Source organism: Lontra canadensis, unplaced genomic scaffold, assembly GCF_010015895.1.
Source record: "Lontra canadensis isolate GAN:19392208 unplaced genomic scaffold, GSC_riverotter_1.0 scaffold31, whole genome shotgun sequence".
In the NCBI taxonomy this organism is placed as follows: Eukaryota; Metazoa; Chordata; class Mammalia; order Carnivora; family Mustelidae; genus Lontra; species Lontra canadensis.
In genome coordinates, this window is record NW_022631025.1 from 20,607,180 (window position 1) to 20,625,055 (window position 17,876).

General features: G+C 43.1%; 1 protein-coding gene across 4 annotated transcripts in view; it reads right to left on the bottom strand.

Annotated features, from left to right (window-relative positions):
• The window catches only part of TLE1 (TLE family member 1, transcriptional corepressor), an 87,178-nt gene that overhangs the window by 28,908 nt on the left and 40,394 nt on the right, over window positions 1–17,876 (bottom strand). For 2 of the 4 annotated variants that reach the window (XM_032866705.1, XM_032866703.1), the window contains exons 7-9: window positions 15,095–15,296; window positions 14,353–14,369; window positions 1,148–1,264 (exon numbers count right to left, since the gene is read on the bottom strand). In XM_032866705.1, the coding sequence (XP_032722596.1) occupies window positions 1,148–1,264; window positions 14,353–14,369; window positions 15,095–15,296 (336 nt within the window). Of the gene's footprint in view, window positions 1–1,147; window positions 1,265–14,352; window positions 14,370–15,094; window positions 15,300–17,876 lie in introns of all 4 variants that reach the window. The other 2 variants (XM_032866704.1, XM_032866702.1) reach the window with 1 other exon arrangement.

Genomic DNA, 17,876 nt, shown 5'->3' on the forward strand with positions numbered 1-17,876 from the left:
CTATTGTTAGCTATGGGCTAACCAGCCACCAGGAGGCAGAGAGGTCTCGCGTGTTAACCCCCATCTCGTCGACCTGCCGGTGCGCCAGAAGTGGACGCTTCTTCCATAAGCAACGGGAAGTGGGCTGATCCCGTGTTTTACTCACACTGGTCCTGACAATGTGTCCATCATGAAATAGACACACCTGGGGATACAAAAGAAAACTCCAAGACATCTATCAGCTGCAATGTTTGACACTCAGACTCGAGCCAGTTGCCACTTGGCTTGGTTTGTTCTCCTGGTGAAATAAGGTTCCAGCTAGACGTGAGTCAAGAGCCGTCCCTTCACAGTCACGCATTCTCAATCTGCAGGTTCTGATCTAGATGCCTCCAAGGTTTTTTCTGTTTTTACCACGGACTTATGTGACCAAACTGCTTGCAGTTCTAGAGAATGAACTCTGCCTCAAGACCAAATAGGAGCCTGAATAAGTCAACAGAAGAGCATCCAAAAAAGGTATTTTGTGACACCAGTGTTTTTACCCTGATTATTTTAGCAGCACAGGCTACCAACTTTGCAGGGCCCAGGACAGATGAAAATGCAGGCCTTGGTTCAAAAACGGAGAATTTGAAGACGGTGAGAACACAGCGTCAAACCAAGGGCAAGGTCCCATGAAGAGCAGGGCCCTGTGCAAAGCATAGGATGCAGGTCCGGCCCCGCATGTTGGTATCCCCTCTTATGAGGAACTTAGGAAGCCTAAAAATATAATCATGTGCCTGGAACCACAGAGTTTACAGCTCTAGAGGGAAATACTACCCTTATAAGAATCTATCCTCTTGCTAGTATTATTTATTTATTTTTAAAAGATTTTATTTATTTATTTGACAGACAGAGATCACAAGCAGGCAGAGAGGCAGGCAGAGAGAGGTGGGGAGAAGCAGGATCCCCGCTGAGCAGAGAGCCCGATATGGGGCTCGATCCCAGGACCCTGGGATCATGACCTGAGCCGAAGGCAGAGGCTTTAACCCCCTGAGCCACCCAGGCGCCCCTGCTAGTATTATTTTAAAGGATGTGGAATTATCACTAAGATCTTGGGAGCATGCTTGTATGCTCACTTAGAACATGAGCAACTAAGCAAACAAATACTGTTTCAGGTGCTTTATTTACTTACATAGTGGCTGGAGTCCTTATCATCCACCTTTCTTTTTTTGATGTCATTGGAAAATTCAGGCCCGTTTCTGCGTTTATCGGTGCCCCTTAGACTGTCTGGGACCAAGAGGGAATTACTCTGCAAGACAAAAAAAAAAAAAAAAAAAAAAAATCAAAGATTCCTTCCCAGATCTCTTTGTACACATGAAAACCCAAACCAGGATGTGACAGCTGTTTCAGAAAGGTGATACCTACACCGCCTTTCATTCCATGTAATTCATCTCATCTGAAGACTTTGATGGCAAACATTTATAGAGGTTTAAGCACTTGAAAGGAAGACCCTGATTATGCAATGAAACCTTCCAGAGCCTGGTGGATCCTTCAGGCTCGACTCACTTAAAATGCTCCTTCGTTCTTTTTACTATTAGAGAAATGGGGGCTTGCTGTTTACATGTGGATATGTTTTTATTCTTTCCCACTGCAGTTTCCTGGTCGGGATTACAAATGGCCTAGGAGCGGAACCTGAGATTATTCTACCAGGTGTATTTTGTGACTGTAACTGTCAGTGTGTGCTCCTCGAAAAAGACACACAGAGAGCAGGTGGAATTAACAGCATGGCTCCCTAAAAGGCAAATCACATTTTCCGCAGCAACAATGAAGGAACTCTTCTGAATTCTTTTAATTTACTCTTGAAAATAAGATTTAGTGTTCCTCGCCAATAGCACTGAAATTCAAGACCCAAAATGAGTAGTTCAGCCAGTGAATCTTCAACAGCGGGGCCAGCTCCCGCACACAAAAGCAGGAACAAGGACTAATCTTTTCTACCAACCACACAGGATACTTTCATTCCCATGTGCTGAGTACGAACTATTGACCCAAAGAAAACAGGCATTTTGGGTCTTTGGGGGTCACATGACACGTTCTGACATCCCTTCAATTCCCATCTCCCCTCAGGCTAAAGCATCAGAACATGATACAATGAGTCCTTTTAAGTACAGGATTAGCATATGCAAGGGGGCAATTTGTTCAGTGATGTGTTACTGCCTCGAACAATACTGAAGGCGCTGTGCAGAAATCTCCTGCACAAAGCCCAGATAACCCCAATTTCTGCAAGATGCTGGAGAACTACCAGGGGGATGTCCGGGCCAACAGACAATTATGTTCCCTTTCTCTGCCACAGTTTAAAATAGAAGGGGCTGGGGGAAACCTTTAAGTCAGACCATCTCTAATGCAATGGCATCTACCAGAAGCAAAATTTTAAAAGCCAGGATGGGGGAGGTGTCTTCACTCCTAACCCACCCAAAGTAATCAGGCAGGTAGCTGGGTCTCTAAACTCCCTCCTGAAAACCATGGATCCCACCATGGGAACATTCCCAGCTCAGCTCAACCACACACAGGAGGAAATCAAAACGGGACCAGGAGGCCATCTGAAGCCTCTTTGCCCACTGCAGGGGCTGACACTGCAGCGAGCTGAGCTTTGATTCATGACCGGTCAAGCTCCACAAATGCAGGAGGCTTACATAAAAGCAAAGGGAGGGACTCATGCAATTCAATACAGAGCGGCTCAGAGTAATGTCTTTAGCACAGCGTGTGGGGCTGAAAGGTGAACTGGCTGGATCCCTCCACTAATGACCGTGGTAAATGTCTGCTAAAAACCACCCTCTCCGACCCGGCCCCTTGGCTGATAGGATACAGGAGACTTAACCAAACTCCTGAAAGTGCTAACGTGCACTCCCAAGAGCCAAGGGAGGGGAGTAGTGGCATGCACTCAGGGATAAACAACGTTCCAATACACTTGCCTGGGTTCTAGATTTTACCAGGACTCCAAAGTCTCCTCGTCCAGACCCTGACTGGAGGCACTGAGGGCAACACCACAGAGCACTCGAGCTTTACATCTGCCCCAGTGCCCAGAAGAGTGTGGCACAGACTCGGCGTCCACTGGCAATTTTAAAGTTCAGTCTCTGTCCAAAAGTTGCCGTCAAGGCCTTCCTGCTATAACCAGCACTGTGCATCCAAACTGCTCAGCCATTCAGAGCCATTCAGAGATAGCATTTTAATGATCTTATTTTTTTTTTAATGAAGTCAAGCAGTACTGTAAACATAAAAGTAAACTACACTTCTGTTAGCAACAATGCAATTTCTGTTAGAAACAGTAACATTTCTGTATTTGGACCCAGAAGCCTGTCAAGCTTTGAGGCCTCTGCTTCTACATGTTAGAAGTTACTACTGTAATTCTTGCTTGCACGGCTTAAATGAGGCCTATAATCTGAATAGGTTTTGAAAAGCTCTGGAAGTTCCTCTAAATTTGGACAGGACTAGTAATTAGCACCGCTACTTATGTGAAAATTGGCTCCATTCAAAATGGCAGACTCAGACAAGTTGCAAAACAGTGTCTCATCGTACGTTTGATGCCGTAAAATGGATTCAAAACAAGGCAGCAAGGGAAGGCTGGGAAGGCCTGGGAGAGCCACAGTCAGGAGCTGGGGGGGGGGGGATCGGGTTCACAAGGCAGCCCCGCCCAAAATGGACCACTTCCTTTTACCCCTGTTCCCATGAACCCGGTCTTCTTTGTGTAATTGTCCCCGACATCTTTCAGCCCTGACACTGCTTTCATTGTCGTTCCTGATTTAAGCAAATGGTTCCAGCCTAATGAACTTCACTGTCAGCAAAAACAGCTGTTTTGGTTAATGACTACCTAGGTGACCCTAATCTTCATGATTCCCTCGTTTGAGTTTCCCCAGAAACTCAAAAGTGACTTCACAGGTATTACTGGATGTCTCATGACACCAGAAGTGTTTTTGGTTTTTTTTTTTTCACCCTCATGATCTGTGTTTTCCTCACACACCAGCTTATGTTCATCATGACCCAGAGGTGGAATAACCGTCATACTGATGGTCATTATGAGCCACTTTATACACATTTTAACAATAAAGAGATTATACCTGGGTATTGAATGAATATCATTTGGATCTTCAAAATTTATCTTGACTCTATCTTGATTTGTTAGACCTGGACTAGAGTAACATAGTATCACATTTAACATTAATGTTTAGCATTTAATCAACATTTAAGAAGAAGCCATTTGCAAAATAATGAAATTAAGGTTGCTTGACTTTTTTTTTTTTTTCCAAAACTTGTGCATTGGAAACACAGAAGTAAATTAGAATCACACCTTTGAAGAGGCCAAAGCAACCTTAAAAGACTTACTGTTCATCATCTTCTTCATTCCCCCAACCCCTTTTATCTGGAGGCTTGACCAGAGAAAGAAGGCGATTTAAAGTCACAAAGCTCTTTCCATTAAGTCAAGGTGTCTCCCCTCCCAGAGGAGTGATTCTTATACTCAATTTATGTATGTAAAATACTTGTCCCCACACACTTATCACTTAAGAGTCACACTGGCTCTTTAACCATTAACATTTAACCGTTTAACATTCTAATGTTACATAATAATGCCTAATGCACACTGCATGCTTTCTCTGACTGCCCCCCCAGCAAACCACAATCTCTGTCTCCCTTTCTCTCTCTCACACACACACAGTTTTATGCCACGATAAGAAAACCATAAACATATTTTAAAAATTACATCCGACACTAAAATGACCTGAAAACAGTCCCAAGGCCTGCCTTTCCACTCATGAATCCTGCCATTTATGACCCAAGAGGTGCACTAAAACAGGCCTCAGTACAGAGCAACAAAGTGGTCCAGAACCCCACAGCACCCTTTCATGTGACATCTATCATGGCTGCTGGGAGCTCTGAAAACTTAGCTGCTACCAGACGTCTCCTCCCAGAGTCCATATTTTGAAAGCTTTTAATCTAACGAACAGCATTCATCAAGTGAAGTTCATTTTCAAACATTTAATCTGCCAAATAAATATTTAATTGTGAATCAGGTTTTTTCTTTTCTTTCTTTTTTTTTTTTTGATGAGCATGAGAACTAGTATTACCACACTGACTGATATACTCTAACGCTAGCCAAGAAACTCAATGTTTTATTCACCTTGCAGCTGGTAAAATTTAAGTGTCTGCCAGAATTCTTAAAAAATGATAATTACTGGGCAGATTTCTATTATAAATGTCCCGAGGTCTGGGATTTTTGAGACTGTATATATGAAGTTTCCCTTTGTTTTAAAATTGTTTTAACTAAACAAAATCATCTTATTTACTTTGTGTCTTCCACGAGAGCTCAAAATTGGACATTTATATAGCCCAGAGGGGAGATTATGAATCTGAGCAATCAAGGATGGAAAACACACTAGGACTTCAAAACAAACTAAAATTCTAGAACCATGATGAGTTTCTGTACCTTACATCTTGTACACACTTACGGGAATGCAGCCAAGTAAAACAATAAAGGGAGAGATGTATCTATCTGACAGGTCTCTGGAGAAAAAAGATCCCCCTTGAGCATTAAGTACCAGAGTCAGAAAGAGGGTCCACAAGACCGATTAGCCCCATTGATGTGTCTTTCTCTCCATTTGTAGGTGGAAACTACACATGAAACGAAGAGATGAGGGACAAGGACCAAGAAAACATGCACCCCCAGGGAACGAACGCTCTTAAAAAATCTGGGGAACGTAAAAATCTGAGTGCACCTTCACTGACCACAGGCCAACTGTTGCCTACCATTACTGTATGCCTCCTGCGGATCATTTCTCCCACTCACAGCAGCGTGATGCTTAAGAACAGTTACAAGACTAAAAGAGCCAACTCAGAGGAGAAAAGGAAAAGTAGCAGATCTTCTTATGTTACAACTGGTGTTCACTAGTTCTAGTCACCAAATCCAGATCAAATCATTCTAACTGGGTAAACCATGTCTCATAAACACACATACCAGGACTAGCCGCTGCTGTCGTTCTCTGGGTACAAGTTAACTACAGAGCGTGTTTGAACCGAGTGGGCAGAAGTGCACGATCATTCTCTTAAAGCAAAAACAAACATCCAAATGCAAACATTACACCGTATCTTCATATAAGAACTTCCAACGGTAAAGCATCAGAGCCTGAGGCACTGGAGAGAAGATTCAGCTGAATCAAAAGAAAACATCACGATTTTGACCTCTGTGTTACCTTTATATTCACCGTTCTGGACAATGATGTTTCCATTTCATGCTCTGAATACCCACTCAAGATTGAGGCAGAGAGACCCAGATGCTTCCGAATGGACAAAAACCCGTCCTTACTCGCTGGTTCCAAGACTTTCACTTTTCTTTAGCAATTTAACAGTAATGGCTGTTCATGTAAATGGAGATACTTTGGAAGGTAAACTCCAGAAAATATGAAAGAAAGCAGGTTTAATGGAATGTTACCCTGTCAGTGTTACCAGAACACTCGTGACAGAGCCTTCATGTTTCCTTCATCGATTCTGAGACCTCAAAGCAAGTCTTCTGCCAACCATGTCTAAACCCGGAAGCCACCAGCAGCAAATCTGAAAGGAAAACCTGCTCATGGAGACAGCAAAAGCTAGACAGGTTTCCCTAATGTGAAAATAATGCACATTATTCAAATGGATTTCTTTAGCTGCCATGCTGATTCCCCTTGGGAAGTTTCTCCTCCCTGCAGGAAAAGTGTTTGTGTCAGAGGTACAGACTGGAAACTCATGACACCTCATTTATCCTCAGTTACACTAAGGCAGTGGGAACCTAATTTGCTAGCACACTCTACACTGACAATTAACTTCTCGGTGAACATTAAAACAATTAGGTAGTGACGCACCCCCAACACATCTGTGCGCCTTCCCCATCTACACCTGGTACCAATTAAGCCATCACCCCGCACTGTACTTTTTGCTGCAGTCCAATGGGTCATTCAGATTCTGTCTGACATTTCAACAAATGCGTTTTTAACCCCTAAAACTAACGGGATCCCCACTTGTCAATGGGGAAGAGGGTAAGAAGGTGAAGGTGTGGAAATGTGTCTACTTGGCAACTGCATCGTATCAGATCTCAGGAGCCCTGGCTGTGAGGCGGGTCTGAAGGGCACACGTCGGTTTTTCATACAGTTTGAATGCAAAATATGAGAAAGAACCCATGTGTTCTCGCACCTCAATCTGGGAACGCTGAGACACTCTCAGATGCAGATGAGTGGTTCAGTCAGAACTCCCAGGAAGGAAGGTAGCCATGTAGAAGGCACATAGACCCAGTAAACAGGTGAGCTGGGGGACCCACTAGAGAAGGAGATAGATATCCCCGGCATCACACACAAAGCCCCCAGTTAGCCCTTGCACTATACCAGATCAAGAAAAATAAAACAACCCCCCACCGCCCCCCCCACATTTGGAGCTGACGATAAATACAATTATTTCCAAAGAACTTTTAAATGCCCTCATGACAACTCATTCCCCCCACTAGGACTGTGGTGACAGCAAAAATCAAATCTGTATTTCAAACTGTTTTAAAAGCAGTTTTTGCAGAGCAGCTTAGCTAGCTGTCACTGTCCCTCTTTATTCTCCAGTCCCTGTGGACAAACTTTCTAGTACAAGAAACCAGAAAGCCCTGGGTCAGGACTTGCCTGTGAGTTAACCTGGATATCTGATGGCACTCACCTCTGCCTCTCCTCACCTAAAAGACGGAGACCCAGAGTTTCTTGCTTACTATGTTTCTGAGGGAAAGATAAAAATGATCATGGGGCTAAAAGGAAAAGAACATTTTTAAAAACCTGCTCTAAATGGTGGGCATTATGTTTTCTAATCACAGAGCACAAATTGAAATCTGAAAAGAGTTTCAGAGGGAGGTAATATACTTCTATCTGCTTTCTGGTTTTTTAGTTAAGATGTCCGATGCCCCATCTTCATTGAAAGCACAGTGAGATAAAACCTGAACATTTCTCCAGTTACACACAGGCCCCAATACCCTCCCGGTGAGTTATGGTGTCCACAGTAAACACACGCCTTCACCTGGTATAGGACAGACCACTCCCGACCATCTAGAAATCACTGTCCCTTTCCTTTTTTCCAGGTTTCACCCTTCTCACGGCAATGATGCAGTGAGCAGTTTTCCCAGAGGATCTATTTTTTAAGCACATAGTTTTCAATTTTGCCAAAAAGGAAATCTGCTGAGACAACTGCTGAAAAAAACTTAAGTGTTTTCCACTGTGCCTAAATATTGAAATTTTAGGTGACTCATCTCAGTTTCATCCTTCACTTTCAGGCAATTCCTTGAAATAAGTCAGGAGATAAATTCATAAACAATTAGGCAGAAACATTTCCTCCTTTGACGAATTTGAGTATCATGAGCCCAACCAAGTTCAAGAAAGGCTGTGGACAGTCCCCTGCTCTCCATACTGAGAGACACTGCCCACATCTCCACAACTTCCTCACATGCTTGAAAACAGGGGAAGAAACCACCAGTAACTACACAGAGCGTGACCAGTAATGCATGTATGGCTGTCTTGCTACTCTGCAGGTAGAAACAATGGAGAGCCATTCCTAAAGGCTTGCTATTCATGGTCCATGTTCATGGTCCCTAATACCCCTCACCCCAGGAGGCAGCCTCCATCACAAATTTATAGATGAGGCTAGGGGGAAGTTCGAAAGGATGAAACACCTGGCCCATGCCAGAAGACCACTGAGATCTGCCTCTGTTCAAAACCCGTATTCTCCTTATCACCCCATGCCCAAGGGTTACTGGGAGCTAATGTGATATTCAAAAAAGTAAAAGTTCAGAAAAAGGCCAACAGTAAGGTATTCTCCAAAGAAATTCACGTCTTACGTTCTCCTTGCACTCTAAAGTACTGAGTGTGATTTGAGAAAAAAATCATGGGTGGTCCTCAGTAGGATCTTGTAGGATCTGGTCCTACCAATTAACTAGTTAGGCAGAACAGCTGCAGAAGAAACACAAAATAAAGACACCACGTCATATTAAATAAAGTGATGGCTGTCATCACTATTAAAATACGTTCTATTCGGGACGCCTGGGTGGCTCAGTTGGTTAAGCGGCTGCCTTCGGCTCAGGTCATGATCCCAGCGTCCTGGGATCGAGTCCCACATCGGGCTCCTTGCTCAGCGGGGAGCCTGCTTCTCTCTCTGCCTCTGCCTGCCGTTCTGTCTGCCTGTGCTCGCTCTCTTTCCCTCTCTCTCTGACAAATAAATAAAATCTTAAAAAAAAAATACATTCTATTCTACAAAGTCAGTTATGGGAGTGATAACCAAGTCTCTCAGAAAGACATAATCTAAGTCTCTACCTCCATTAATTAGCTGTATGACTAGAAGTACCTAGCCACCTTGAGCTTGGTATCTTATTGGTAAGATGATGGTGTTGCACCATTATGACCTCTAAATACATTAACAGTGCTTACACTTTTCAGGGCCAGGGACCCCTTTTGAGAATTTGATGAAGGTTATCATCTCTCTCCACAATTAGAGTAAAGAGCTCCAATCCAGAACACTCTGTAGACAGTTTTAGAGGGGCTCAAGGACCTCCTGAAACTCACCGGTGTACCCCCCCAAGTCCACATACCCTGTGCTCTGGAGTCTCTCCCAAACATATATCCTATCATCTCTTCCCTCTTCCAAACAGTCCAAATAGTGGTCACACGTGTTAGGCATTCCAGTGTTTTTCATTTAAGTATGTGGCTGTGACATTAAAAGATAACACTGCAAAATGGTAGCACATACAACTGACCTCTGAACAACTAGGTGCACCCTGTCCCCCAACTCAGTCAAAAATCCATGCCTGGCTTTTGACTCCCCCAAAACTTAAGTACCAACAGCCTGCTGTTGACCGGGAAGCCTTACTGATAATACAGTTGATTAATACGTATTTTGTATACGCATTCTATACTATATTCTTAAAGGTAAGCTAGAGAAGAGAAACTTAAAAAAAATTGTAAGGAAGAGAAAACACACTTATGGTGCCATCCTGGGTTTGTCAACAAAAATCCACATAAATGGACCTGCTCAGTTCAAACCCATGTGGTGCAAGGGTCCGCTCTACATGCAGTGCCTTACACAGTGCTTGGCACGTAGTATGTGCTCTTTAAATAATTTCTTAAACGAATGAGTAGCAAAACACAAATTCTGTCATGTTTTTCAAAAGCCATACAATGCTTTGTCAATTCTCGGATTCCAGGTCTTTCAAGCAGACTTACTGGAAGATTTCCTTCAGCCAAAACTGAACACAACTCATCTGCACATTAATCGAAATATCCGAAGTTTTTATTACTACATAAGAAATAAAGTACTTTTTGTTAGGTCACGTCATATTTCTTTGCTCAACTGCAGCACTCTGACAGGCAGCCTTATGTTAAAAAAAAAAAAAGAAACAAGTTTTGCAAGTAAATAAAAACTGGCAGTCAGATCTTAATTTAAAATCAACAGCCAAAGAGCAAAATAAAGCCTTTTAAAAGTTTTTCCCTTTATCATTCATCCCTTTCAAAAAGAAGAAAGTTGGACGCCTGGGTGGCTCAGTTGGTTGAATGGCTTCCTTTGGCTCAGGTCATGATCCCAGAGTCCTGGGATCTAGTCCCACATCGGGCTCCTTGCTTGGCAGAGAGCCTGCTTCTCTCTCTCCCTCTGCCTGACTCTCTGCCTACTTGTGCTCGCTCTCTCTCTCAAATGAGTAAATTAAAAAAAAAGAAGAAAGTTAAAAAACTGTCCATATTTTCACTGTTCTTAGTACCTTCATTTTTTTCTTGGGTTTTACATTAAAACAGACTACAGTAAGGCGTGTTTGTTTTCCTAACAAAAAACCTTAAACTAGCAAATATAACAATTCTGTCACTAAAAATAAACAAACACCAACTATCTACAAACCTGGTTTAGACTCGCAGATGAAAATCCATACATACGTTCCCTCTGGGTCTAGAGAAGTCCCTGACTACTGTACTTGATACATGTAATTATCATGTTTGTTCAATACAGAAAGAACAGCAGGAAAAAATCAGACCATATACTAGCGTGGAATGTTTCAGAACTCCTTGGTCTTACATATGACAGAGGTTCTCCATTCAGTCCAAGGACGCTTGAGGTTCCCAGAAACAGTTACAAATCTCCCTGGGGCCAGATCTTCTTCTTATACCTCAACCAAAACCATGTATTTCAACACAGAGGGCGCAGAAGCTAATGAGAATATATCTATCCTCTCTTCAGTCACGCACCAAAGATACACCTGCAAATGAGCAGAACAAAGCCACTCCTCTCACTCTAACTTTTTGTTTTGGAAAATAGTTGATTTTTAAAAAAAAATTCTTAATCCAGAAAAATTTCAAGTTATATAAACCACACAGAGAAAAATTCCCTAGTATTATCAATAATTTTAAGATGTAAAGATCCTAAGACCATAAGGTTTGAAAAACCACTGCCCTGTAGCAAACTGGCCTTAACCCCTCACTGGTTTAAAAAAAACAAAAACAAAAACAAAGCCCCCAAAACCAGCATCAATACAGAGTCATCAACTGATTTTTTCTGCCACATAAAATCTGATTTCATAATTCGAACCACTTTATTAAAAAGAGAAGTACCACAATATTTTAGTCACTAGCAATACACATCATCTCATTACCCACTGCTTCTCATATTCAATTTTACACAAGTTTAAAGAGCTACTTCATTTTACGTAACCGCAGCAAAACCCCACTTATGTGGACAGTGAACAGTTTCATTCCCCTCTACAGACTGAATTAAATGCTTAGGTTATAAATTAGTGCAGTTTTCCCATTTTATATCATCATCACCTGGAGAGGTCTATAATAATTAGGCAGAAACACAGTATATATACTTATTCCAAAAATACCCATTCAAATTATCATTAAGACGTGTGAAAAATTTGATGTAAAAGAGACATGCAAATAGCACCTTAAGTAACCATTTGTGTTATGGTATTGTACGGACTGGCTTATGCCATATATCTGCCATATTTTGACTTGAAAGTTCACTGGCCGTGAACTCAACTTGAGGACCTAAAAGAACAATCGAAATCCAAGGATTGTTTTGCACTTGGAGTGTACAAGTCCTCACCCTGTCTCCACCCCACCCCCACTTCCCCAAGTGAATTAAGTTCTTGCTTACATCTGTGAGCCAAAAATACAAACAGGTTATTTAATACACGCAGACGCAGACGCACACGGAGCTCTGGAAAATGGCCCTTCTGGGTTCAGGAGGCACACCTCAACTCACGGCTTCGGCATCTCGGAGAAATACATACTACAGTCCCCCTTCCACCACCATCTAAAACTCTTGCTGAAACTTCCTACGATCTGAAATCTACGCATATTTTTGTCACCTCTCCTCAGTGCTTTGAGAAAGGGCTTGTAATATGTGGGCCTACGTAGCCCTAACAACCGCTACACTTCCTATGTTGTTGTACGTCTCGCAAGCACTCAACAAACACACAGGGATTTAAGATGAAACCGTACCGAGAACAGAAAGTTAATTGAGAAATATAGTTCCAAACCTAGAATTGGTTCGATAAATTAAAACCTGCAGCAGACTACGGGACGGGAGCTTTCTCAACATCTTCTACCGTCTCTGTTCTTCGGTCCAGGGTTAGGGTTCTTAATCTGACACTCCACTGAGTGAACGTGGCACAAAAGAGGACAATCTTCAGTGCCAGAGACAGCAACAAACATAAAGGTCAGCTCCATCAAAGTCAGTTTACTTAGGTTTGTACTTTGGGAGTAGGGTATTTTATTCCCTAGCTGGAGTTTTTTTCTCCCCTTTCCCTCCCAAACATCTTCCAGAGAAAACTTTATGAGAATTTTAAAACTAGCGGGGTGCCTGGGTGGCTCAGTTGGTTAAGCAACTGCTTTCGGCTCAGGTCACGATCCTGGAGTCCCGGGATCAAGTTCCACACATCAAGCTCCCTGCTCGGCAGGGAGTCTACTTCTCCTTATGCTCTCTCTCCCATTCTCTCTCTCAAATAAATAAGTAAAATCTTTAAAAGAAAAATTTTTTTAGAATTTTAAAACTAGCTACCACCCCATCTTTCCACCCTTATCCATTGTCCCCAGTGCAACCTGATAAATGAAGTATACAACCAACTCTTCATTTCGGCTCAGGTCATGATCTCAGCGTCATGAGATCGAGCCCAACAGGGCACGGAACCTGCTCTCCCTCTGCCCCTCTGGCCCCATCCCCCATCTCTCTCCCTCTCAAAAAAACACAAAACAAAACAAAACAAAAAACCCACAAAACAAAAATAAAAACACCAAGATGAGTCTCAAAGAGAATATTTAAAGTAGCCACTATTCCACACAGAAGAGGGAGAAAAAAACTCTCCGCATGCTAAAGAATTACCTATCTCCCCCCCAAACCCGCCACCAAAGCTCCTAAAAAAAGGATCAGAATGATTTAAAAGTTCAACATCCTAATTCTGTTACTATATTTAGATTTAACCTGGCCAAAAAAAAAAAAAAAAAACCTGCCAAGTTCAGAAGGAAAGGAAGAGGAGAAAAGGAGGCAGAAACTGTAGGTTATCCTCGCTGAAAAGGGGCCAATTTCTCACTCCATTTACTCCACAACATTTGAGAGATGCATTTTAGATTCGATCTCCCCACAGCTTACTGGCAGATACACATATAGATTAAACATGCAGTATGTAAAATGGGTAAGATTTAGGCTGATAAAAAAAATGAACCTTTATAAGCCCAGAGCCTCCATCCACTGAGTTTCCTCTTTTCAAGAGCTTATTCAGACGCTCAGTTCTTTGGTCAAAAATAAATTTGAGTTCAAGTTCACCCTCCAAGGACAATTACGAAAGAAAACCTAGATATGGAAACCTAGCAACTAAGATGCATTTGCAGAGGATAATAAATGGTTTAGGTAGAAATAACACATTACTAACCAATTTCACATATGGATTGTGACCTCTTGCCTCTAAGACTGATTTGAGACAAAAACGAATACTCTTAAAATTACAGGCAAGATGGAGTCGGAATGCAATGATAAACATGTTTTTTAAGTGGGTATGGGGCACATACAGATCAAAGTGTATTTCCAAGTGAGTAATCCTAGCAGACAGCTTTGCCTCCAAATCATGTCCCTCTCATCTCAGTAAAGTTTTATTAAAAAAAGAAAAGAAAAGAAAGAAAGAAGAAAAAAGAAAAGACAAAGGTCAGGGGAGGGGGGGTTGGAAAGTCGTATTAAAAAAAAAGGAAGAAAAGAAAAGAAAGAAACCAGGTCACTGAGAGAGGGAGCATATGCGTGTCTGTGGCCGTGTTTAAAGAAAGGCAGTTTGGGATGCATTGCTGGAAGGGCAACGTGTTTATGGACAGCAGGCGTTCGAGTACTTACTGTGCCCGGTTCTCTGTCTGCTCCCGAGGTTACCAAGAAACGCACAGACATGCCCGTTCAGACACAGAGGCAAGAACAGAAATAAAAAAAAGGGGGGAATAATTAGAACACAAGCCCCAAACAGTTTTAAAAATGGCTTTTATTTATATAAGTCATTGCACATTCCTAATACAGTGATTTCCTGAAAATTACAGTATTTTGTAAACATAAGATTTACAGTTTAACCATACACAAAGCCTATTTTTTTTATTTCTTGACAGAATAAATTACTTTTCTTCAAAAAATTAGTCAAGTGCAATTTTGCCCAATATTTAATGCATACTAGAATTAAAGCCTATGAAACTAAGTAGTAACAGATGCAATTATCAAACCTTTCATTTGAACACATTCACTTTCAAATTTAACTTCTTATTTCGCCCCATTTAACAACATTACTTTCTTTGAAAATTACCCAATTAAGCAGTTAACAGTTTTCCATAATATGGTACAGGCCACTGGCATTAACCAGGCAGTTGCCAAGATGTCAAGATGCCTGTAATCTAAAGAGATCGAGAAATCTACAGATGCCCACGTCAAACCCTGAAAACTTCCAGGGAGGACTGTGTTTCAGTGGCCAAGCTTTGCGACAGACAGTTCCTCTTAGCTCTGTATGGGGTGGGGCTTTCCTTAGCGGTGCACACAACTTTGCAGCACTGTATGAGTATCAGGACCAAGTCCTAATCTGGCTTGCCCGGCCTCTCACCTCTGTGGTGCTCTGCATCGTGGTGCTTCTTGTCATCTTTTATTGCCAAGTGAGACTGCCCACTCAGAGCACTAGACAGCGCCAGGAGGCCAGCACTGCCCCCGAGGGGCGGGATTCCAGGAGGCTGAAGTCCCGAAGGGTGAGGCGTGAGGGGAACTGGGGGTCCATGGCCGTGAGAAAGATGCTGAGCTTGCAACTGCTGCTGCTGTTGGTGATGGTGAGAGAGGAAAAGGGGGAGGAGGAAGAGATGAGAGGACGGGGAAGAGGGAGAGGAAGGGGAAGGGGTGAGAGAGGAAGGAGGGAGGAGCCAGGGGTGGAGAGGGTAGGAGGTGAGAGAAGGGGAGGAGGTGAGAGAGGAAGGAGCAGAAAAGGACCCACAATGGAGGAAACACAACAGGAGGTACAACAAACACAGGAAGGGAAAAAAAGACCAAGGGAGGGAAGGGGAAAACATGTGATTAGCATTTTCAGTTCATCAAAGGCGTCCATCTATACAGTTATCTTTCCCCATCTTCCCAAAATGCCACAGGGATCTATCTATGCTGTCTCCTCCTGGCATGAGTCCTGCCCGCAGAGTGTGGCTGTGGATTAGCAGCAAGCCAGGCTAGCACTCCAGAGGCAGATCCACCTCTAAGCACCAGGGATGCAATCCAGTTTGTCACCAAATGCAAGACTCCTCCCGATTTTCGGAAGGTTGAAGCGTGGGGGGCACAGATGTGCACTCTAGAAAGCACTGACGCTACTCTCCACTACTCACAAGTTATGAGGTGACTTTGTTTCCCAAATATTCTCGTGCTAACTTACCACAACTTATGATGAAGCATTAACAAAATACTACCTTAAATTAAGGGAAGGCTGAAGAAAGATCTAGCTTCTCTTAGGCATGCCCCCCACCCCCCCACCCCTGTGTCCTTATTCGCAAGTACCCCTGTGTCCTTATTTCACTAAGCACCTCAGAGCTAGGAGGAAGCACGGACATTCCCATTTCACAAAAGGAACCAAGGTGCAGGGCCTTAAGCAAACTCCCACCAGGCGGAGAGGGGTGGGGTTGTGTAGGAATGACCCTCATGGCTGCACTCAGGTCACAGTGCCACCACACCACCACACATAGAGGGAAGCCCTGGGGGCCATGCTGTGACAGCCAGAAGAAACCACAGCTGGGAGAAACCACAGCCTGAGGCTGTGTTTATTGCTTCCTTTCTCCCAAGCCTCACACCCCAAACCCACCCCTTCAATGCCACAGGGGGAAACACTGAGACCCAGAGAGGCCACAGAATGGGACTCTCCCCACTGTGACCACGTCCCCACTCCCAAATGCCTTTGCCTCTATCCCTTAACCCATTTCAGAAGTCAGAAATCTGTTCACACTAAAAAGTACCATTGCTCTCATACATTATATTAAAGAGACTGTTGTAAGTAAATGAAAAAGTATCTAAGATATGGCCCTGCGCCATAAATCTGGCCACATTTCAGCTGTCCAACATAAAATTCGTTTTTGATGAGACAGTAAAAACGATTAAAGCTCAATTTCTAAGGTGTAATGTTAGAAAATTCTTAAGATTCTGATTTGTGCTCACTTCCCCGGGACTCAATTACTCGGTTTATTTATTACCCCCTCGCGTGTACTGAATATATTAAATCTTCACGCCAGATCTTCAGTAATTTCTACCCAGACCGCTGATCTTTAATTGAGTCCTAAACATGCTTCCCGCCCTCGAGAGTGAGAGAAAACAGCACCTTAAAGCCAGAAACTGGTGTCTACCATCAGTTGACAGTAAATTTTCAACCGCTCCTAGCATCTTCTAAAACATCTTTAGGACCCAACCTTCTCTTGAAATTCTCCTTCTTTCCAAAGGGGAGCACAGTGCTCATCAGAGGAAAAGTGGAAAGGGGGAGAAAGAGGTCAGAGCGGCCAGCATCAATAGTATTCTTGGAAACTATTTATAAAGCCCTCATTCACCATTTGAGATCGCAATAATTTCTTTATGCACAAAATCACCTTCCTGTCATCCCAAAGACACTAATTCTTGCTCTGTCACCTTTTAAGAGCTTGGCAATAGCCAGACATAAAACTGGAGAAGCCGGCAGCAGCATCATGGTCCACTAGGCATGCTCATTAGCACTTAATTAGGAAGTAGACACCTGCCATAAGAAATGTGCTCGGAGAAGGATGAGAAACAGGTCTGCCCTACCAGCAATTGCTATCATTACTTAGAGAATAAGCGCTACGTCCGGCTGCTGGGGGGGAAACGCAACGATGCATACACAAGCAGTGCAACGGGGTAATTAAGCATGGCATGGATTACAAGATGAGAGAAGCCAACCAAGCAGAGGGGAAGGGATTTAACTACTGGGTGGGGGACACCACCCTTTCACCCCTCCCTGCACATCCCGCTCTACTGAAAATCCAAAAGAGAGTCACCAAAAGACTTCCAGAGGTGTGATTTTATGTCCCAGCAAAGGCATACTCAGCAAATGTCTGGATACATGAGAAGGGAGGAGAGCTTTCCTCCCAAACCCAAGCTGGTTTGTAGAAAGATGAACTAGAGAGAGTTCTAGGATACATTATCGAAAAGAAAAACTAGCTTATATAATAAAGGGGCTTCGCCACAGCTGCATGGACCCATGTGATTAAGCCCCACAGTTAGCCTAAGAACTATCAACAGGGATGTCCAACAGCCTGAAGTGGGTGGCCCCAGGAACTCCCACCTCTACCCAGCTCTGGTTTTCCAGGATCCATAAAGCAAGTTCACTGTCCATTTTTAGAGGCAACTGAGTTTTT